The following is a 22097-nucleotide window of genomic DNA, read 5'->3' on the forward strand; positions in this document are numbered from 1 at the left end:
CATTCTAACTTTCCGTATAAAAGAAGTTTAATGCAAATATTCAACATGGCGGAAAAACGGGGCCTTCTAGAAGTGAGTTCGAGTTTTGACTTCACCATTAACGTAATACAAGAGAAAACATCGTACCTACCTTTTATTTTCTAATGCCTAAGATTTCTATTTTTCGCCTATCAAAATTGATCATATTATACGTGAAAATTAATTTAAAACTAAAATTTGTAGTTTTTACTATAATATATATGTTTTTAAACAAAACTAGCTTTGGGGATCTTGTCCAAAAGATTTCAAATACGCTAACTTAGTAGACCCAAATCCATTTTAGTAATTAATTATTTTGTCTTTAGAATGATAAATTGCGTAATAATTTCGATAAAAAATATTTGCGATCATTACGCTCAAAAACCCACTTTAGCAAGAATCCCGAGACAAAAGCGAATTATTCAGAGAATTCAATAATATAGAATTAAAGTCTTTATTTTAAAATACAAAAAAAGCAGATCATGATGCAACAAAGCCATCTGGCTCCGTCGGTCCTCGTATTCCAAGTCGTCCCGCATTTCGGCATGTCCTCACAAGAGCTGCAGAAAATAATGACTTCTGCTCCTCACAAAGATCTGGACGAAAACAAATACCCAGAGCATAAAAACAATACACGCTTTTCTATACTCCTTTAAAATCCGTCATTTCTGGGTCATTGCCTGCAGACCACTATTTCCCACCAATACAGATCAGCTCTGCAGTGAAAACTCTGAAATTCACCTCAATAATTAGTATACCCAAGAATAATGCCACAGGTGGCAAATGGTGGTTTCCCAGCGACAGAGAGGAAATGGATATTGCCCCTGCTGGCCAGTTTTGCCATCTCTTTCATTCTAATTATGGCAGCATCGGAGGAATTCATGGGTCCGTTTTACAGAATCTTTTCTCTGCGACGTTCAGGGTTCGATTCGAGGGCGTCTACAGCGATTATTAAAGGTCCCGGGCGGCCTGCTGTTCTGGCGTACGTGATCACAGGGACCCGCGGGGACGGGCCAAAAATGAAGAGGTTATTGCGCGCGGTTTACCATCCACGAAATCATTATCTCCTGCATTTGGACCGTCTTGCTTCCGATGAAGAGAGGGTTCAGCTCGCGCTCTATGTACAGTCTGTTAGGGTTTTTAACGTCATGGAGAATGTTAACGTGGTGGGAAAGGCGGATACTGTTAATTACATGGGTCCTACTGCAATCGCAAATACTCTCCATGCGGCTGCGCTTCTGCTCAGGCTTAGCAACAATTGGGACTGGCTCTTCACGCTTAGCGCCGTGGATTATCCTATTATTACGCAAGACGGTACTTATTTTATTTTTCCTTTTTTTTTGTAGATATTTTATTTATTTCCTTTTCTAGAAAAATTGTCGTTTTCTTTTTGATAGTTTTGGTTTGTTTCTAGTCGGTTTCTATTTATTTTTGGTTTGATTAAGGAAGTTGTTAACTCCCCTTTATTCGATTCTTTGTTTGATGTGGTGCTGGTATTTTATACGATTTCCATGCTTTATCATGTATTCTGAAGTTTGATCCTGGGACACTGCTTTGAAAAGCTCAATTGCTTTTTTAGTACTACAACAAGTTTCATGCAATATTTTGGAATTGCCTAAATTAGGACACATAACTGGTTTAGTAGCTGTGTTGACGTTTGGAAAGAATCTATACTATTCTATGCTTAAGTGTTTGCTGCCTAAATTTGTCATAGAACTGGTTTAGTAACTGTGTTGAAATTTGGAAAGAATCTACGCTATTCTATGTTTGAGATGTTTGCGCCCCTGTATTATTTGCTTTTTTTGTTATGGATATTTCAACGAAATGCCATTTTGGGGAGCACAGACTGAGTCGAGCCCGTATCAGCCGTTGCAATTTTCGCAGGATTAGTTCATTTTCAATTTTCTAATCTTTATTCCTTTTGTTGTTGTTGTTGTGAATTTGGAGTAATGCTCTCTTTTTGGTCAGGATCTGAGAACCATTGCCAAATTTGTGTGATTTTGGCTCTCTTCATTTTTTGTAATTTATATTTTTCATTCAATCATGGTAGCCATGTTTGTGAAAAGAAAAGACCAGAATGTAAAGGGAATTATTAAATGTGTCCCAATTCAAAAAATATCTAGTAAAACATGTAGTCTGTAAATATTATCCTTAATATAAAGCACAACAAGGATACTGTATAACACAGAGTGTTTGTCAATGGCAGTAGATTTGTTTTGTTCTTGAAGCTTGTGAAGGAGGACTTCTGATGTTTTATTGCTCATGATGATTTCATGTTAGGAACTTGTACAATAAAATAAAAAAATCGAAGTGAACTTGGGCCAGACAAAGAGTAGGTCTGCAAATGTGACCTGCTTTGCTAAAAATAAAAAAATTAATGTTTTGAATGAACAGCCAAAAAAGTGTGCTTTTTTGAGTTCGGAGCTTTTTCTACTATGCACTCAATGACTAATTACAAATAAAAGTGGCACTTCTCTTTAAGGTCATCTTCCTGAAAGAAACATTACATAGTTGCATGATAATCCTTTGTCTAACATGCGAATTCAGGCAGCTGATCACAACTTGTCAATGCCCATTTGATAGTGAAAGTGTCTACATTAACAAGCACAACAGGTAATAACGATGCCTTGAGCCCAACACAGCAGTCCTATCAGCTAAGATATAATATAATGTAAACTCTTTTACCTTCTGTGCCTCCGTCCTTTATCCCATTTCTCTCAATGTATGATACCATAAGGTAGGATCTATAATTGTGGACTGAAAGGTATATAAAGGATGTACCTAAAGTGGGTTCACTAACAAGTTATCCCGGAACTACCACTTAAACTGGTATCTAATGGGAATAATAAATCCAAATCTAGAATTAAGGAATTCACAAATGAAGGATTACAATATTGAATAGTGTGCAAATTAAGCACTGACCTGCCCCCTTAATCCTAACTTTGAGGAAGATTGTGCCCACAAAGAATCCCTGGTGCCTGCAACAATACAAGGAAGCAAGATTGCCACTGCAAGCATGAAGTCTTAGAAGCTGACTCCTGCATGCCTCCTGATGTCGAAGTCTTAGAAGCTGACTCCTGCATGCTTCCTGAAGATGAGTGCCCTTGCATTTCACTGGTGGGATTATAGCTTCTGCTATATCTTCCAAATAATATGAACTCTCAATTTGTATCTGTATTAGCTGCATCCATCCACAAGCTAAGAATGTGGACCGCCTTTAATCATGCCATCTCAAAACAAATATATTGTTGAGGAACCCAAAGTAGAAATGTAGAAATACATGTAGGACCATCAGGTTCAAAACACATCAAGATCATCTCATGAAGAGGTGGCTGCAGATGTAGAAACAGAAGCAACCTATCTACAAGAGTCAATCGTGAAGCTATCTCTATGGATCAAAGTTTGCTGGAATTGTTCCATTCATCAAAGCTTGTGGGCGTTCATCCATCATAATATGTTGGCATATTATCTAAACTGTGGGCAGCACTCATAATCCTGAATCAAGCAAAACTGAAAGAAAAATCTACTCTTTGACAATTAGACAAGTAGAAGATACTGTATGCAGGATCCAAACACCTAAATAATGTCATCTGGAAGGGTTCTATGAGTAGCAAATTTGAGTAAAACGTCTACTTGCATAAGAGAATAAATTTTCAACCGTTATCTAATTCATCTAAAAAGGCAAATATGATGTTATCGGCAAGAAGGAAAGATACTTAATCAAATGCAAGACTATCCACAAACAAATGGGAACAGTTTTAATCTAGCAATATTCATATATTTTACAAACAAAGAATGGCCAATCAATTCTAGAATGAGAGCGCAGGTCAACATTGTACAACATATCCATTAAATACTCAAATTCCATCTTCAAGCAAGGCTGACAGGACTGTCTTCAGGCAACAAAGGCAGTGGTTCTAAGAAAACATGCTAATATCTCAGTCAAAGATGGATTCATATTGCCGCTGCGTAGCTTAATTCATATGAGAGGGACTAACATACGCCTTTTTATTACAACCATGGCTACACATATCAATCAAGCAAGCACATGACCCCATCAAAGCAGGCAAAAGGGTTCCATAAGAAAGAAAATAAATTAAAGCATAGCAATATGACACTATCAAGATGTTCTAAAAGAGAAACGAGTTTTTTGAAAATGAGAGACTGAAATAAGATTCCACATATAGGCAACTCCTGTCACTCTCAATGGGCTATCATTATACATATCCAACATAAAGGAGCTACCTTATGATCCTCATGTTTTTATGCATTTACCCAAAGACCCACTTGGGATGACATATCATCATTGCGACTAAGGGATATACACACTTGTTGTGTGGGAACAAAATATCCAACTTTCGGTCTAGAAAATTGGATGATCAATTCGATGGGATCAACAGTGCCTTGGCCATGCTGGCCAAGTCCTCTTCCTATGCACTCCACCCTCTTAAGAATCCTCCACCCAACTTCAGTTCTGTAACTATGGTCTTGCTTGGCTCTGTGGGAAGAGTCCCTATCTTAAACTGAACATGATTTAGCATTGGATGAAATGTATGTGATGAGCTATCTCCTGAATATGACGAATAATCAAAACTTTCAGTATTTTTATTCTCACTTGCGGTCTATGAATCATGTGAATAGTTCACGTCCTTCAAAGAGCTCATGGATTAAGAATCTGAACTCTGAAGCCTTTTGAATCACAGGGTGAACTGTATGGATCTTATAAAGCAGTTATATCTTATTTGCTAGTAAATCAAAGCTGAAATCTCTCTCTCAACAACGTGCCTTTTGTTTAGGAGTCTTGAAACCTAATGAATTTATGGAATTTTTCATTAGTGTTAAGAGATCCTGATGTAACAACCCTGATGTTGTCTTTGATATCTTCCATCACGAACTTATATATCAAAACTTCTACTTTTTTTCAATTTGGGTGATTTGATATATGGAAAGTTAGTATGTGTTTGAACCAAGTATAGGATAGACATAATCATCCCTTTGATACTTTAACTTTGCCAAATCCAAGTATTTTCTTTACAATTTTTTCTATTTGATATTTGGAAAGCAAATTTGTGGTAGAATTAAGTGCATAATAAACATTGTTAATCAATCCATAAGGATAGTTAATGAAATATAGTTTCGATGTATATGTGATCATCCTTAGACTTGCTAAGAGAATTAAACTTAGTCATGTTATTTGACTTATGATGAGAACATCTTGAGTCCATCACCTATTGACATGCATGAGCAAAACTTGAAAAATAGCAGAGAAAGCATTACCTTGATGATAGCCTTTATAGTAGCCTATGACCCTTGTTAACCCTTCTAGTTTCTTTAGATGCTTTCAACATTATCTATTCTCTTGTACCAATTATTGCTGTTGTGCTTTGATTTGCCACAATAAGAACACTTATTGACGTTTTTATCTTTTTGTTTACTTTTTTGCATTCTATAGTTTCTCTTCCTTTCCATTTGGTGAAGTGGGTTTGCTCCATTGACCCATGCTTTCCATCTAAGTCACAGGGTTCGTTGAATTTCGACAAACTTCAAATGTTGAATAAAAAAGTTGTTGAAATTCGTCCAATATCTAATATTGTTTTCCCTAAAGGTGGGTTGTGAACACAATTATTTAATATTTTTTTCCCTACACGTGGACGCCTATAATAAGATAATTAATGATATGGGAAGTGGACATGTGACTGACCATTGGGCTTCTCCAAGTGGGGGCTTGGAGTAGGGAACGTTGTCTCTTGTATTCTATCATTGCATTTAATGCAATGCTTATCTTCCATGTTTGGGTGCCCAAGTTGGAGGGAAAGTATTGGAGCCAAAATTGGCATCCTTTCAACTTCTGTAGAGGTAATCCAAGGATTGGGGTCGAAGAGCCTTTGTTGGATATCTTGTTTGGTGGTTTTGGAGCTCTTGTCATTCTATTTAATTAATTTAAACAACTCTTTGGATGTAGAATTTAATGAGGAACAATTGAATGGAGAATTACTTTGCAATAATAAGGACATGTAGCAGGCATAAGGAGGTTGTTCATAGGTACACATGTTTTGCCATGTCGGAGGCAAAGAGGAGAATGGAAGTGAATGTATTGTAATCACATTTATTGTCAATAGTGCATAGTTGACCTCTTTTCTTGGTGGAGTTTTTTCCTACAAAGGGTTTCTCCATGTAAATCTTTTGTTATGTGATGTTTTTGTGTTGCTAATTTGTGCCTCTTTGCTGCTATCTTATGGTGACAATATTCTTTTTTTATTGCTGTTATAAGTTCACATAAGGTAGTGTTAATAAGGATGATATGAAGACTAATTTTTTAGCATCATTAAGAAGGATATGATCATTGTTTTTCCACATTAAGACAACTTAATTTTCAGATTTGCATATAAGTTTTAGATTTTCATGTAGTTGTTCAAGCCTTTTATCTCATCCTTTGATTGGTTTATTGGATAGAGATTGATCTTCACAATTTTTTCTATTGAACCTATAATATTTCTCAATATTTGGTATCAGTGTTTAAGGTTAATTGATTTAAGGTATTCCTCTATTTTTTAATCATTAGTTTGTCAATCTTGTGGGAATTTGTTAGAAGGAATTAAAGGTTGTTGAAGGCTTATGGGGCTACGATGAATGTTCTATGACTTAAACTTTGTTTTACAGATTTGTGAGATTGGAAACCATAGATATTGTCAATGTGTGTTATGTTGGGCATTTGAAGCTCATGATTGTTGATCTTCATGGAGTTGGTTATGTTTTGGTAACTTGCAGCGCTTTTTTGATAATATGTGTGTATCCTCTTGTTTCGTGGGTTTGTTCCTATACCTTGTTGTCATGTGTAGTGAGAAGGTGTTCATGTTGGATGGGTATTGACATCCTAGTTATGTGGAGAAACATCGACTATTTGGATTACAAAATGGATTACTTATGTTGGGTTCATGGTTTTAACATGAAAGCATTGAAAGATAAGCCAATGATCTCTTTTGTGAGTTGTGAAGTAGATATGTTTCATATGTTTTAAGGTCCTAGACAACTTGGTTTTTGTGTTGGGTTGTAGTTTCTTCTGTTTTCAACTGTTTGGTTTGTAGATATGTGCTTATTCCATTGTTTAGATGACATCTATGATGTGAATGTCTGGATGTTTAAGTGGATTTTATGAAGATGGTTTTGCAAGTCTTACATGTTAACTAAAATCTATGGTATGTAGATCTGTGATAAGACTGTATTCAGGCTGTTTTGGATGAAGACAGTTGCAGGTTTGCATGCTTGCTTGGAAGATTCTTATTGATCTATGATTATTCTTATTTGGGTTTGTTTGGCAAATCAGATCTAATTTTGATTTTGGTGTTGGAGTCTTGGAAATCTGCATGTTATGCTTGATTCTCTTTGTTTTGCATGATATTGATGTGGGGTTGAATCTTTTAGTTATCAAAGATTGGAGTACTATGTATTTCTCCTTTGAGATGTTGCATATGTGTAGATCTTGTAAATTATTTGATGAGGATTCAGTTTGGTAGGCCTTGTTGTTGATCACAATTATTGCATTAGCATGTTGATTGCAATGAAAAAGGATTTTTTGAAGTACTTGATATAGTTCTTCATTTGAATATTTAGTAGCATTTTATGGTGCATGAGAAATTTTGTTTTCTTTTAGTGGAGTATTGGTATGATGTTGGTCATGATGCCATGTATAACTCATTTGTGTAGTTACATAATGTGTTCTATTTTTTTTTTTTTGTTTCAAGGTTTTGGTTCTAAGTAATTGTTTGTAGTGTGTTGTGAACCATGGACAATCTTTGATTAGAAGATGTATTATCTTTTGCAATGGGTGTTGGTGTCATGTGGAGCTCTTAGATTTTGCCTTTAGATTGAAATGAGAGTTTGACATCTTTGGTTTTGTTGATAAAGGATGTGTAGTTTTGTATCTTCTTGGTTTGGAGATCGTGGTTTGACTCTTCCCTTTGACATCTCTTGGTGTTGAGTTCTTTGATCATGTTGGGGCCTTAGAGGATCTTTAGTGAGGAGATGGTTATCACCATTTCTAGAGAGCTTGGTTACATGGTTCAGTGGGAGCTTTGGCAGTGATGTAGATTCATTAGTTGATGATGGATGGTTATTTATCATGTGGTTTGGAAGTGGTGACATCTTGGTTTGCCATTGAAGACTTATGAGTCTTTGGTGAGGTGTCGATTTATGATATGTTCTTTGGAGCATACCATCTTCCTTCCAAGAGATGTTAGATCATCATGTCATGATATGTTCTTGATCTTATTGTTGGAACTTTGACAATGGTCTTGTTGGTTCTCTTTGGATTCGAGTATTAATCATTTCCTTGGAGCTTCATGATTTTGCACTGTTGCATTTGAAGTTGGCATGGATTTATTGGTGGATGCTCATGGAGACTAGAGAGACTTAGGTGAGGCTAAGATATCTCTTATTTTTTGGGATCATGTGTTGAGATGGTTATTCCTTGATGATTATTTTAGCATAAAGATTGAGGAGCCTACGCTTGGTTATGGATGTGAATCCATTATGGACCTTAATACAAGATTGTCATTTATTGTAAGCTTTAATTGCATGGTTTTGTGTGCTCATGGCAATCTTGTATCCCACTCTTGGCCTACTTGGCAAGTAAATGTTCTAAGAGGTATTGCCCACTTGGTTATCAGATGCATTCTTTATTTTGCATCTTTTCCTCTCATGTGAGTTAGTCTTGAATATACTAGTTTTGAGGATTTGTTGGGAAGAAGATGCATGGTTTTATGAATTTTTGTTGTTCTCCTTGTTGGTCTTGTGCTATGGATCTAGTTTTGAAGACTTTGGGAATGATTGGTCTGTTTGATCTACCTTAGGTATGAGAGGTTTAGATCTATTATTGCAATGTTTCATTTGATTTGAATGTTAGACGTTGATATCCTTTTAGTATGGAGATGGTGAAGGAGATCTTACATTATACAACTTGGTATAATGTTAGTGTGGAATAAGGATATGGTTTGATTTGTAGGTTCTCTCTTTGGTCTTGTTCTTCTTCTTGGATGTTTGTTTTCACATGGTTGAGTGTGAAGAACTTGGGAGAGCGGTGAGGGAGGTATTGCGACATATTAGTTTTTAGGATTTACATATCATTGTATGTTTCTGTTGATGTGTATTTTATACACGACCAAACACAAAATAAAATACCCAGAGGTATCTTATCCTCTCTTGAATAAAGTCTCCGAATGCTGAAGATGTCGCGAAAAGGATCAATCGGGATGACTTCAATGTTCTTTGTTGTAGGATCTCTACGTGTGGATAAGCTCTTCGCGGTATGATGTGATTTTGCTGGAATCACAAGGGGACTTACACTCAATGACCTAAATGTCTGATTTGCTGGAATCACAAGTCCTATTAACTAACTGGAAGACAAACAAATGACAAAAGATGCAGGGTTCAGGACGTCTACTTTACTACCTAGAATGCGAGAAAATGGATGAATGACTAGGTGGAGTCCTACTGGGCTGGGTCTCACCATCAGGTTGAACAATTCAACACCAACTCAGTGCGATCTTCTAAGGGATGCTTCCAATATGTTCAAATTGTACACCATCTGACAATGATCACCATTCAAGATAATGTATGAACAATAGACGTGTAACGACTTAAGATTAAGCTCATTTTATGCCAGTTGACCACGCAGGGCACACTTACCATCAGTAAGAGGCTAGTGGTATGGACTAGACAGATTCCACACAGGTGCATTCAACAATTTTCTTCACTCAATTTAATCATCTATCATAAAAAATGAAGATTCAACAAGAGACCATGCACATTGCAAAGAAACAACATATTCTACCATATCTTCAATGAAAGAAGTCTTTACAATTAAGGCAACAATGTCTTGCCTTCTCTTCTTAATCTACTCTAATTGCTATTCTACTATTCTGGCCTCTATTACTAACTATTAACTATTAGCTCTTATTGACTAACTATTAGCCTTTACAAATGAGGAGCCAGGACTTATATAGTGCCCTCAATACAATTCAATGGCTAAGATCAAATTGAGATCAATGGCCGAGATTTTATAATGAAAACCCTAATTAGGGTTTTTTACAACAAACTCAATTTTGGCCAATGAAATAATTGCATTATTTGGACACATGTCTTCTCTGGAATATTCGACCAATGGAGAACCGGGGTAGGTACATCGAAGCTTGTGCCATCTTTGATGAGTCAAGTACATTGAATCTGGACATGCTGAAGTGGACCAACCCGACTGGAGTAGTGATGACTGGGATGCCACCTTGTCTTTCCTTCAAATGTTGGACTGGAGAAGGCCGTCCTTGATGAGGCTGGGCTGGAGAAGGCCGTCCTTGATGAGGCTGGGCTGGAGAAGGTCGTCCTTGATGAGGCTGGGCTGGAGAAGGCCGTCCTTGTCCTGACCTGGTCTTCTTTCATCTGCCAAAACAAACCAAAAGATGATTAAGGACACATGATAAATTCATTTCAACATAGCATTTTCAACTTAAATCATCAACAAAAAGATATTAACATGAAACTTGCCCAGGATTTTCTCCAAGAACAGACCCTATATGAATTTCGCCCTGGACCCTTTGGAAGGGTCAGGAGCGAAATTCCAACTTTAGCTCAAAATTCACATTTTTGAAGGTCAAACATCTTTCCAAGGCATTCCAAATAGCTTTTCTCACCCTAGTCCAGGCTTGACTTAGCACAAAATTTGGAGAAAGGGATGGTTTTAATGTTTTTCGCTCTGGACCCTTTGGAAGGGTCAAGAGCGAATTTCTTGTTTGTGGCTCATTTTTTTTTCATCATTTCAACTTCAATCCACCTCACAAGGAAAGGAAACACTTTTCTTCTCTCATCCAACCCAAGTTTATCTTGATTTTGCAAGGCAAAATAGGTGATTGAAGGATTTTCGCCCTGGACCCTTTGGAAGGGTCAGGAGCGAATTTCCTTGTCTGGCCTAAAATCATCACTTCTGGAGACAACCATTGACTTAAGGGCAATCACAAGGGCATCTTTTACCTTGGTCTAGGCATAACTTAGCATAAATTTGAAAGGAATATGTAGATTTTAGGATTTTCGCTCTGGACCCTTTGGAAGGGTCAGGAGCGAAAATCTTGTTTTAGGGCTATTTCACCATCCTTTCAACCTCAAATCACCTCCAAGACTTAGAACACCTTGCCTCACTCCTCTCCAGGTCATAAAAATCAAAATTTTAACTTGTTTTGCAAGGAAAAAGGGGAATCTTAGAAATTTCGCTCTGGACCCTTTATTTCACCATCCTTTCAACCTCAAATCACCTCCAAGACTTAGAACACCTTGCCTCACTCCTCTCCAGGTCATAAAAATCAAAATTTTAACTTGTTTTGCAAGGAAAAAGGGGAATCTTTGAAATTTCGCTCTGGACCCTTTGGAAGGGTCAGGAGCGAAATTTCCCTTTTGGTCCAAAATCCTTCATTTCTCAACGCTTTCAAACACTTCAAAGGCAACAAGAATGTCCATCCTTCCCTCCAAGATACCCTGCAAATCAAAAATTAGTCAAACTTAGGAGGAAATGAGCTTTAAGAAGATTTTCGCTCTAGACCCTTTGGAAGGGTCAGGAGCGAAAATCTCATTCTAGGCTAGATTACTCACTTTTCAAACTTCAAACCACTTCAAGAAGCAAACTTAGATCATTTTCCACCTGAGGAAGAAAGTTTCAAGGTCAAACAAGGTAGCAAATGAAGTTTATGATGAATTTCGCTCTGGACCCTTTGGAAGGGTCAGGAGTGAAATTCACTTTTAGGCCAAAATCTTGTTCTTCAAAATCAATCAAACTCCCCCTCAAGGCAAAAACATACCCATTCATCTCCCATCAAGCCAACGCCTAGCCAAAATAAGGAGGAAAACAAGAGTTATAAGGATTTTCGCTCTAGACCCTTTGGAAGGGTCAGGAGCGAAAATCATGTTTTGAGTTTGATTCTTGACTTTTCCAACTCCAATCCTCTTTGAGAGGCAAACATAGATCCTTTCTCTTGCATCTCCACCAAGATCCTGACTTTGGCCAGAGGGAAAATGAGTGCTTTCAAGAATTTCGCTCTGGACTCTTTGGAAGGGTCAGGAGCGAAATTCACTTTTTAGGCTGGAATCCTTCATTTTTTCACCTCCAAACACTCTCAAAAGGCAGAGACATGTTATTTCCTTCCCAAATTCGCCCATGGAACAAGGTTGGTATCCAAAACAAGGGAGCAAATGAGGCTTATGAAGAATTTCGCTTTGGACCCTTTGGAAGGGTCAGGAGCGAAATTCCTATTTTTGGACAAGATCCTCACTTTTCAAAACACTTCTCAAGGCAAGAACACATCAAGACTCAACACAATGCCTAATTAACCAACGCCCATCCAAAACAAGGAAGGAAAATGAGGGTTATAAGGATTTTCGCTCTGGACCCTTTGGAAGGGTCAGGAGCGAAATTCCTCTCCCAGGCTAGAATCCATCATCCCAAGGTCTAAAATCTCTTCTCCAAGGCAAAGTTGCATCAAACCTTCTCAATTATGCCTCAAAAGTCTACAAACTTGGTCAAGCTAAGGAGAAAAAAAGAGGAAATATGAATTTCGCTCTGGACACTTTGGAAGGGTCAGGAGCGAAATTCACCTTAGGCCATGATCCTGACTTCATTTTTTTGCATTTCTTCATTCAAACAAGTGCTTTTGCCTTCATTCAAGCCTAGGAATGCATTAGTTCTAGGTTTTGGTCAAAGTAGAATGTCTTATGGAGAATTTTGCTCTGGACCCTTTGGAAGGGTTAGGAGCGAAATTCGCTTTGGACCCTTTGGAAGGGTCAGGAGCGAAATTTGACATTTTGGACTCTCCGTTAGGATCATTTTATGGAATATAACATTTAAGTATCTTATACTTTAAGTTATATTCCATATATACTTTCAGGATGTTTGAGAGTGGTTTCGGACCTCCAGGAGTTATATTCAGTTTTCCAGACTTAGTCAAATTTCAAGATCAAGACATTCCAGACTTAGCCAAATTTTAGGATCAGGACATTCCAGACTTAGCCAAATTTTAGGGCATTTGAAGATCAGGATGACATTTCAGACTTCATCACTCACCAACTCGACCTAGCTCGGACCTTCAGGAATGATATCCACTCACAAAGCAAGACACAATTAGCAACGAGAGCAAAACCAGGCCCTAAGGAAGACTCTCAAAGAAACCCTAATTCTGGGGCCCTGTGGACTCACCCCGGCTCAAGGAAAGCCTGTAATCCAACGATCCCCTCGACAACACTCATCCTGCAAAGGCTAACAGACAAAACCCTAAAAGACCTAGAAAACAAACCGTAGAAAGCAAAAAGCAGGGGTCCCCATTTGCAATGGGGCGATGTGTGAATACGTCACAATAGTTTCCTTAACACTATGTAATAGAGGAGTTAGCCACATCCTCTATTGAAATATTATTGATGGAATTGGTGTGCTTTGATCAGTTTTCAAATTTGACATTACTCATGTAGTGGGAGTTTTTGGATATATGTTTGGTTGTCCTCTTGGATATCTTGGTTTTTTGATTATTGATGTGATGATGAGTATGCATGTTTCATTGGATTAGAATCTACGAGTTATGCAGTTGTGTTGGCTGATCACCCATTTGATTATAGTGGGATGACTATGATTTGGACTGTTTATATCCACAAGATTGTTTTAGTGTTAATGCAAACTTTGTTAGTTGGCCTTGTTTGTGGTCATTTGTACATTGGTATGTTGCATTGAGATAGGAGGTTGGATATATAGAGACTTGGTTGCAATCTAGAGTTGATATGTTGATGGCTTGAAGTTCTATGTATGATGGTATACCTTGATTTGAGGTCTTGTTAGCTTGGATGAATTGCAATTTGTTGTGGTTGCTATTCTAGGTGGCATGAGTAACGCAATTATTCAAAGCCTTTATTGCCATTTGAATCTGATGCTTATGTTCATGTAAAGATTGGTGCAATTTTTAGTGGTTGTTGATATTTTTCACTTCAACATGTTCCTTTTTTCTTTGATATGTGGTATATTGGAGGATGTGAGGAGTTTTTTAATTGCTTGATGGTGGTCATCATGGTTGTTTTTGTAGGTGTCTTGTTAGGGCATGGGAGTATGGTGAAAATTCAGATGGTACATGGATGGCTAAGGGATGTTTTTGCCTTGATTGTAATTCCTATAGGTGTATTTAGAATGCATGATGTCAAGTGGGAGAATATTTGGATTAAGGTGTCATCTACCTTGTAAATCCTATGTCATATTGCATGGTTCCAACATCCTTGGAAAGTGTCCTAAGGCACTTAGGGTGGGTTGTGAACAATATTGTTTTCCCTACATGTGGATGCCTAAAATAAGTTAATTAATGACATGGGAAGTGAACAAATGAGTGAGCTTTGGGCTTCTCCAAGTGGGGGCTTTGAAGAGGCAACACGTGTCTCTTGGTATTTCGTTATTTATTGCATTTAATGTAATGTTTATCTTCTATGTTTGGGCACCCAAGTTGGATGGAAAGTATTGGAGCCAAAATTGGTGTTCTTTCAACTTCCGTAGAGGTAATCCAAGGGTTGGGGTTGAAGAGCCTTCTTTGGATGCCTTGTTCGGTGGTTTTGGAGCTCTTGTCATTCTATATAAACAACTCTTTCGATGTAGAATTTAATGAGGATAGTTGAATGCAGAGTTTCTTTGCAAGAACAAGGACAGGTAGGAGGCACAAGGAGGTCGTTCATAGGTACACAGGGGTTTCCATGTTGGAGGCAAAGAGGAGAATGGAAGTGAATGTACTGTAATCACATTTATAGTTGATAATGCATAGTTGACCTCTCTTCTTGGTGGAGTTTTTCCCTGCGAGGGTTTCTTCATGTAAATCATGTGTTATGTGATGTTTTCATGTTGGTGATTTGTGCCTCTTTGCCGCTTTATTATGGTAATTATATTCTTTATTTATTGCTGTTATAAGTTCACATAAGGTAGTGTTAGTAAGCATGATATGAAGGCTAATTTTTATTATCATTAAGAAGAAGGATTTAATCATGGTTTTTCCACATTGAAGCAACTTAATTTTCAGATTTGCATATAAGTTTGAGATTTTTATGTTGTAGTTGTTCAAGCTTTATATCTCATCCTATGATTGGTTATTGGATAGAGATTGATCTTCACAATCTTTGGTATTGAATTTGTATATTTCTCAACATATCTAACAAGTTTAGGACATCTAGTGTCTAACAGCTGCATTGTCCTACAATTTAATCTAAAAGTCATTGCATTGGGAGCCTTACCCTTTCAACTGGACGTTGGCTTTTGAAGGCTCCTCCACCCCCATGTAAGAATCCCAAGTGGGTTAGCCAGTTTGTCACGGACAATACTTGAGTGATGTGGGAGAGATCACAGTTACACCCACTTTGCATTAATCAATAAAAGTACAGTAGAAGGCTTGGCCTCCATGCATTTTAACAATTTGTTTGAGAAGGTTTAGTGTTAGCAAGTGGGCCTTCTGCAGAAGTAGAAACATCACAGTGCTGCCATTTAGGGTATTATGTGTTTGGTTGGACTCAGTGCCATTGTGCTGACTTAGGCTCCCAACCATCAACCTTTAAATCCTACCATACCTGCAAGGGTCTCTAGAACTATTGCAAATCGTATGGATATGATCATTGGACCAATTATCCACCCAACTCCACAACAGGAATCACCAACAATTAGAATACTATAGACAAATATGGCTATGGAAAGTAGAGGCAGGGCCCAACTTCATTCATATGTCTTAGAAAATTGGAACATGTGTGGAAAAAGGACCAGAGTATGTACAATAGAGTTCAAAATGTAATTTGCAGAAAAGCCACATCAATAAGTGAGTGCCCAAAGCAACAAATTTAATTGGACTTTGCTTTGATGATGAAAAGGAAAAGTATGCACTATCAATTGGTATATGTAGTTCTTCATTGACTCCTCATCTGAAATTGTATTTGAGAACAACATACAAAAAACTGCATGCTATAATTGCAAATAATAGCATTGTTGTTGGCCAATGCGTTTCCTGAAGCTGACCATCTCTTTTTGCTCTTGTTCACTGCCAGCCTAAATGCTTGAATTTTGACTTTCACTCTTTTTGATTAATAGTGTTTGTGGATGTTTGGTGATGGATCATAGAGTGTGATTCAAAATGTTGATGCAAAAAACTCTTACACAATCATAGACTAGGGAAACACTATTTCTGTTATTTTAACTCTTTTTTATGTTATAATTCAAATTAATGAGCATAAAATGTATAGATAGTTACTAAGTAGGTAGCTTTTCTCTATAGTTTGTCACATTAAGTGACCTTTTATTAGGATCTCATTGTGTAGTTTTTTAGTCATCGACTAATATTTCATCTGTACTAGTTCACAAGAGCCATATTTTATTGCATCTAAGTGATGCTCATAGGGTGAACATTGACATTTTCCATGGGCTCACACATCGCAATACTTAGACTCAAGCATGCGTAACCATAGAGTTTCCCCGAAGACTAAGCCTACTTAGCTTGCTAAGCTCAATCATTATCACGTAGGTAGTGTTTTGTCTAGTGTGTTAAATTATGTGATGTTATTAGGATTCAATTGCATAATTTTCGAGTCAATTTGATTGACCTGTAATTCATGAGTAGTGGTCAACAAGAACCCAACACTCATGAGCATGAATGGTCCACTTAGCACTCATTACATCTAGGTGATGCTCATAGGGCTAAAGCATCAAGACTTACTTAGAGGTCACCTATCCTAGTACTATAACTTAAGTGTGCTTAAACATGGAGTTTCCCCCAAGATTAAGCACACTTAGCTTGCTATTTGGAGTATATGCTAGATGGCGCTCAATATCTATAGATTGTGTTTACTATTTATATCATGTTTGAGGGAGACTTTTGATAATGTAAGTATGATAGAGTTACCAATTATAGATTTGTGCAACCAAAGTTGAATATTTCGATTAGTTTGTTTGAGATGGGGAACATGCAAAAATTATCAGAATGCCCAATTAGTTTATGGACATTTTATAACATTTCATCATACAAAATTTTAAGTATTTCAATTTACATGTACATTAATGGAATATTTTGAAAGATAATTTAGCCCTTCAATTATGGTAATCTCATATGTCTCTTCTTAGAGAATTAATAAAAGCATGATATTTTCTTATTGTATATTTGCTTGGTGCTATACTTCAAAACCTAGTCTTTTCTATGCTTGAAATTTATTTTTGGCAAACATAGGGTTTGTGTATTAATGGATGGCATACCATGTGAACCCAAGGTTTGAATTCACAAGGAACTATATTATCCTAAGGTCTATGTAGGATTTGGCTATGTTGATAGCCACCCAATATCAAGGTGGTGTAAAGGAAAGCACAATGAAGACCAATATGGTAGAATAGTTCAATTCTATTCAAAGGTTGCAAATATGTGAGATGATCTGATTGTTCATATGAGAGTTACAAGTGGGTATATATAGGATACATCACCAATAAATGTTAATGTAGAACCAATGTGGGATATAGGAGATGTAGTCACATGTGTGCACAACAAAAACTCTTCTCCAAGAGGATGAAGAGTAGGGCTATGTGATCCCACTTGAAATACTGAGAAGGATAACTCATTGGAAGATAAGATCCCCCCAAATTATATTCCCATTTCTAAAAGGAATACGAGGGAAGAAAGATCATAACATGTGCCTTTGTAAGTTGCTTATATGTTGTTATTTCGGTGTTGAAAGGTGACATGCTCAAACCAAGAGTCGCAAGCCTAGCTAAAGAATGTGAGATCCAAAACCATGTGGAATAGGAACAAAAGAGAAAGATGATTTCTTTGAAAAAATTCAAGATTCTCCAAGCTGGTGCCAAATTGTGACAAATGTTGTTAAGATGAATTAGGTACCATGCAAGATTAAGTCACAACCATGGATGTATGGTGCTTACCAATGAGAATTTGGTACTCTTGTAGGGGTTAACATGAACAATGACTGAGTTGGATTTGTGGACTCGTGAAGATTTATAGAATCTGCCATTGTGAAAGCATGCGTAGGTGCACAAAGAACAAGAGGGTTTGAATGTGTCCTCATGACATTCAAAGAAGATGATGCAACTGCATTTGAGATATTATCAAAGAGGAGATGAATGTCCTCAAGATCCTTTATGTGGGAATCCACAAACAAACGATGAATGCTTGGTAATTAAACATCCCAATGAGGTAGATTAGGAAAATAGCTGTGGATGAAGCGACACTAGACTATCATGTAGCAACATGTGATGGTGGAGATGAGATTTGAGTGCATTTCGTCTAACTACAGTGCTTATCCTATGATGAGGTGTTGAAACAAGATGTTTGATGTTTGAGCACGAGCACCAAATGTTCATGTTGATGCTAGAGTAGAACAATTTGACAAACTAATAAGATGGAAAGAGAGTAAGAGAGACGATTAACTCCCCCAAGATTACTTAATCATGAAACCAAAAAAGCAAATGAACCCCCCAAAATTACGCAATCGTGGAACAACCCAAGACAAAATGAATTTGACTCTTTATATAATTGCCACTTGCCAAAAAATACAAGGTGGTCATGATCTTGATGTGTTAGAGACACGAAATCAAGGCTATAATGTTAAAACTATAGATACTTTTCAACTTGCAACATATAATAAGGTTTAACAATTTTCCCAAATTTTGCCAAAAAAAATAGATCTAGTAATTTTCTATAAATCACGTCAAAAAACAGAAATGAATGTCAACTGTATAGCATCATATCCCATTTAATACAAGTCCAAATTTTTATTGTTATCACCTGTTGGAAAACTCACAGATTTCTCTTTGCTATGAGTTTGCAATCACTTTAATTTTTAGATCTATGTGAGGCATAGCCCGTTTGCAAATAGGCAGGTTTTTTTGGGAAAAAATCAACAAAAGGAATTCTCTGAGGGTCTTATGTCAAGTGCTTCAATTTTGACAAAATATTTATCTATCTTTTGGTTTTTTGGATCTTTTAGATGCAATGGCGGAGTCAGATTTGATCCTAAATGCTCTAAAGTGAGAGCAACTTGTTAAATCTTGCAAATACCTCACAATTGAAAACCTTCATGGATTTGACTTCCAATGTTAAGTTTGAATGCAACAGAAGGCAAACCCACTATCTTTGACTTTGGGGATTTAAAGGTGAACTCAGATTTACTCCACCAAGCTCCAAAATGCACCTGCAATACAAAGCCACAAATAGAAACCCCCTAGAATTAGTTCTTTCTATCAAACTTTTTTATTCCTTCAAATCATCATTCAATGCATGAGAAAAAGTTTTCAAGAAAAAACAAGATTTTGATCCCAAATTTATAGAAAAGACTAACCTAAGGCACTCTCTTACTCTGATGCCATGTAAGATTTGGCTATGGGGATAGCCTCCCAAAAGAGGACCAATATGACAAAATAATTCTATTTCACTCAAAGGATGCAAATACACAAGATGAGCAGATTGCTTATATGAGTTACAAGTGAATATATATAGGATACACCACCATAAGATGTGAATGTACAACAGATGTGGGATCATGTGTGCACAATATCTACATCAAACTGAGAAAGTACAAGTTACATGATGAAAGTAAAACCTACTCAAGTAGATGCCTACCTAAATTGAAACCACAGTGATAGAGGAGTGAAGCTTGGGAACTGCTCAAGGATCCCAAAAGTCCAGGGATTGCAGAGAAGATTCCCCTTTAAAGACATGGACAAGTACTTGTAAGATTATAGAATTAAAGGTTAATCATTGATTAAGAAACTTTATGTTTTGCACATATAATCAGTAAAAATGTCAAATAATCATGCAAACACTTAACAATATGTGCATTCCGATGTCTGACTTGTTGGTATTTTAATTAGGGAACTTAATGCATCAAGTCTGTGGATTTACTTTTTTGGGAGGCAGGTCTATCATGATTGAATGAAATGTCTACACTTGATTTTTTTTTTTGAAGAACACTGAAGTTGCTGCCTTGTTATTCCTTTTTAATTTAATAAATTATGTTATGATTTGAAAGGGTTTCATGTTTGTTTCATTCATCATGTTTGAGATACAAGAGATACATTGAATATTCAAAGAAGTAATTTCTTTTTCATAAGGAAATCCTAACATAAATGAAGCAAATCATAAGTATTCTAAAATTCAGACCTGAGTTTGCAAATCAGATCTGGTACATTCACCCAAAGGCAGATTTTCAGGTCTATACAACAACAGACCTGATTGTGCAATAACCCACCAATGGCAGTTTCCTTAGGAGGGGCAATTTGCTCCAGGAAATTAAATCTTCTCCAAAAGACACAAATGAATACTCAAAAGATGGTGTTCAGCTGTGAGGAGTCTTCTGGAACAGTACCCATAACTGAACTTCGATCACAAATGGAGTTGGAAACAAAATAATACTTCCAGCCATTGTAAAAAGTGAATTTCCAGAATTATGAGTGCAAACACCTTCAAAAGAAATACCCAAATGAAGCAAATTATCAACACACAAAAAACCCAAACACACCACATTGAAATTTGCAAATGCACTTCAAAAAACATTGAAGATTTATATCCAACTTCACCAAAATGATAGAAATCAAGAACTCTGTGAATACCAATGTGACCCTTGAAGTAGAATCACTCCTTCCAGCTAAGGTGGATCTCTCACCATCAAAACCGCCAAGCAAAGATGAGGGTCTTCGTCCTCAACTAGCAGAAAACAAAACCTGGAAGCAATCCAGCAGCATCCCGTTAAGTTGCCAAAGTAGCAATGTCCAAATGTGTTTCCCTCCAAGAAACCCACACCCAATTCATGAGATTTTTAATTTAGTTTAATTCCCTATGCCTCCCTTACTAGGCATCCACTTTTGGAGGCTAAAATTTGTTCTTTGAAAAAATATTAATCAATCTTATTTCTAGGCGTCCCATAAGGACATAAGAGGCCCCCTTTTAAAAACAATGTTGTGCAACTAGGTCAAGGGGTACAAATCACTTAAATCATAAGGTGACAAAAGAGGCTTTGGTGATTAAAGTCAATATATATTTCTCTGAACATAATGAATCTTCACCCAAGGTCCAAATATGAAATATTACATTGCTGGAGAAATAGAGGTCTGCTCAACTGCTAAAAGTAGACACTTAATAAAAATACCAAGTGTGTCCAAACACCAAATTGAGATGCATTGAAACTTACTATAAATAGTAAGTGCTAAAATGGTCACTCCTAAAAATAGTAACCCATGCCAGAAAGCACCGAAAACCACCACCAGGGCTTGCAAAAATCCTTGAGTCCCCTAACCAACTCCACAGCCTACGGGAACTCAATAATAGGCTAATGGACTACCAAACTGATCAGGTGCAAGAAGAGGACATTACATTGAATGGTCATAAGTTCTATCTGTAGTTGCTTCTAGATTTGATTGTGTGACTTTTTTTCCAACACCAGAATGTTTAGAGAATGCCAGGATATGAAAGAAGGTAAATTGCAGACTAAGACAAGCTTAAGGCTGTATAAGAAGGATTGGGTAGAGAGAAAGACCCAAGCACGTAGAACAAGGAGTAGAATAATAATAATAATAAATAACCAAAAAAATAAAATAAATTGGCTAGGTTTCAAAGACCACTAAAAAGTAGAATAAAAGACAAAAAATAATTACCCAAAATACAAAGCACATAACAAAAGAAGAAAAATGCAACAAAAATGGTCATAAGTTGTTTCTATTCCACCATAACAGGGAGCCAAAAACATCTGTAAGAAAATGTGTTCAGAAATACATTATCTCTTTTAGGCTACAAGTTAAATCTTCTTTCTTGGGGTAATCTGAAAATTCTTGGGTTTTCTCTAATTGTTTACCGTTGTCCTCCTTTTGCATTGAATTATACTCATAAAACTGGTCATCATCAACTTTTGACCCATGCTTCAATTCCTCATGCCAATATACTGGTGGTTCTTGCAGGTAATAACAAGTCATCTCTTTTGATGAATGTTGACGTACACATGTCAACTAAATGGTTGCCTTAAACTAGAGATTGAAGGTTGATGCAGTATTAGTGTTT

At 36.8% G+C, this 22097-nt stretch overlaps 1 protein-coding gene across 1 annotated transcript in view; it reads left to right on the forward strand.

The window, feature by feature from the left end:
• The first annotated feature begins 490 nt into the window (after positions 1–490).
• The window catches only part of LOC131049968 (beta-glucuronosyltransferase GlcAT14B), a 64922-nt gene continuing 43315 nt past the window's right edge, over positions 491–22097 (forward strand). Inside the window, exon 1 of the mRNA XM_057984084.2 lies at positions 491–1332. Within this exon, the coding sequence (XP_057840067.2) occupies positions 786–1332 (547 nt within the window). The 5' untranslated portion in view covers positions 491–785. The remainder of the gene's footprint in view (positions 1333–22097) is intronic.

Source organism: Cryptomeria japonica, chromosome 2 (assembly GCF_030272615.1).
Source record: "Cryptomeria japonica chromosome 2, Sugi_1.0, whole genome shotgun sequence".
Classification (NCBI taxonomy): Eukaryota; Viridiplantae; Streptophyta; class Pinopsida; order Cupressales; family Cupressaceae; genus Cryptomeria; species Cryptomeria japonica.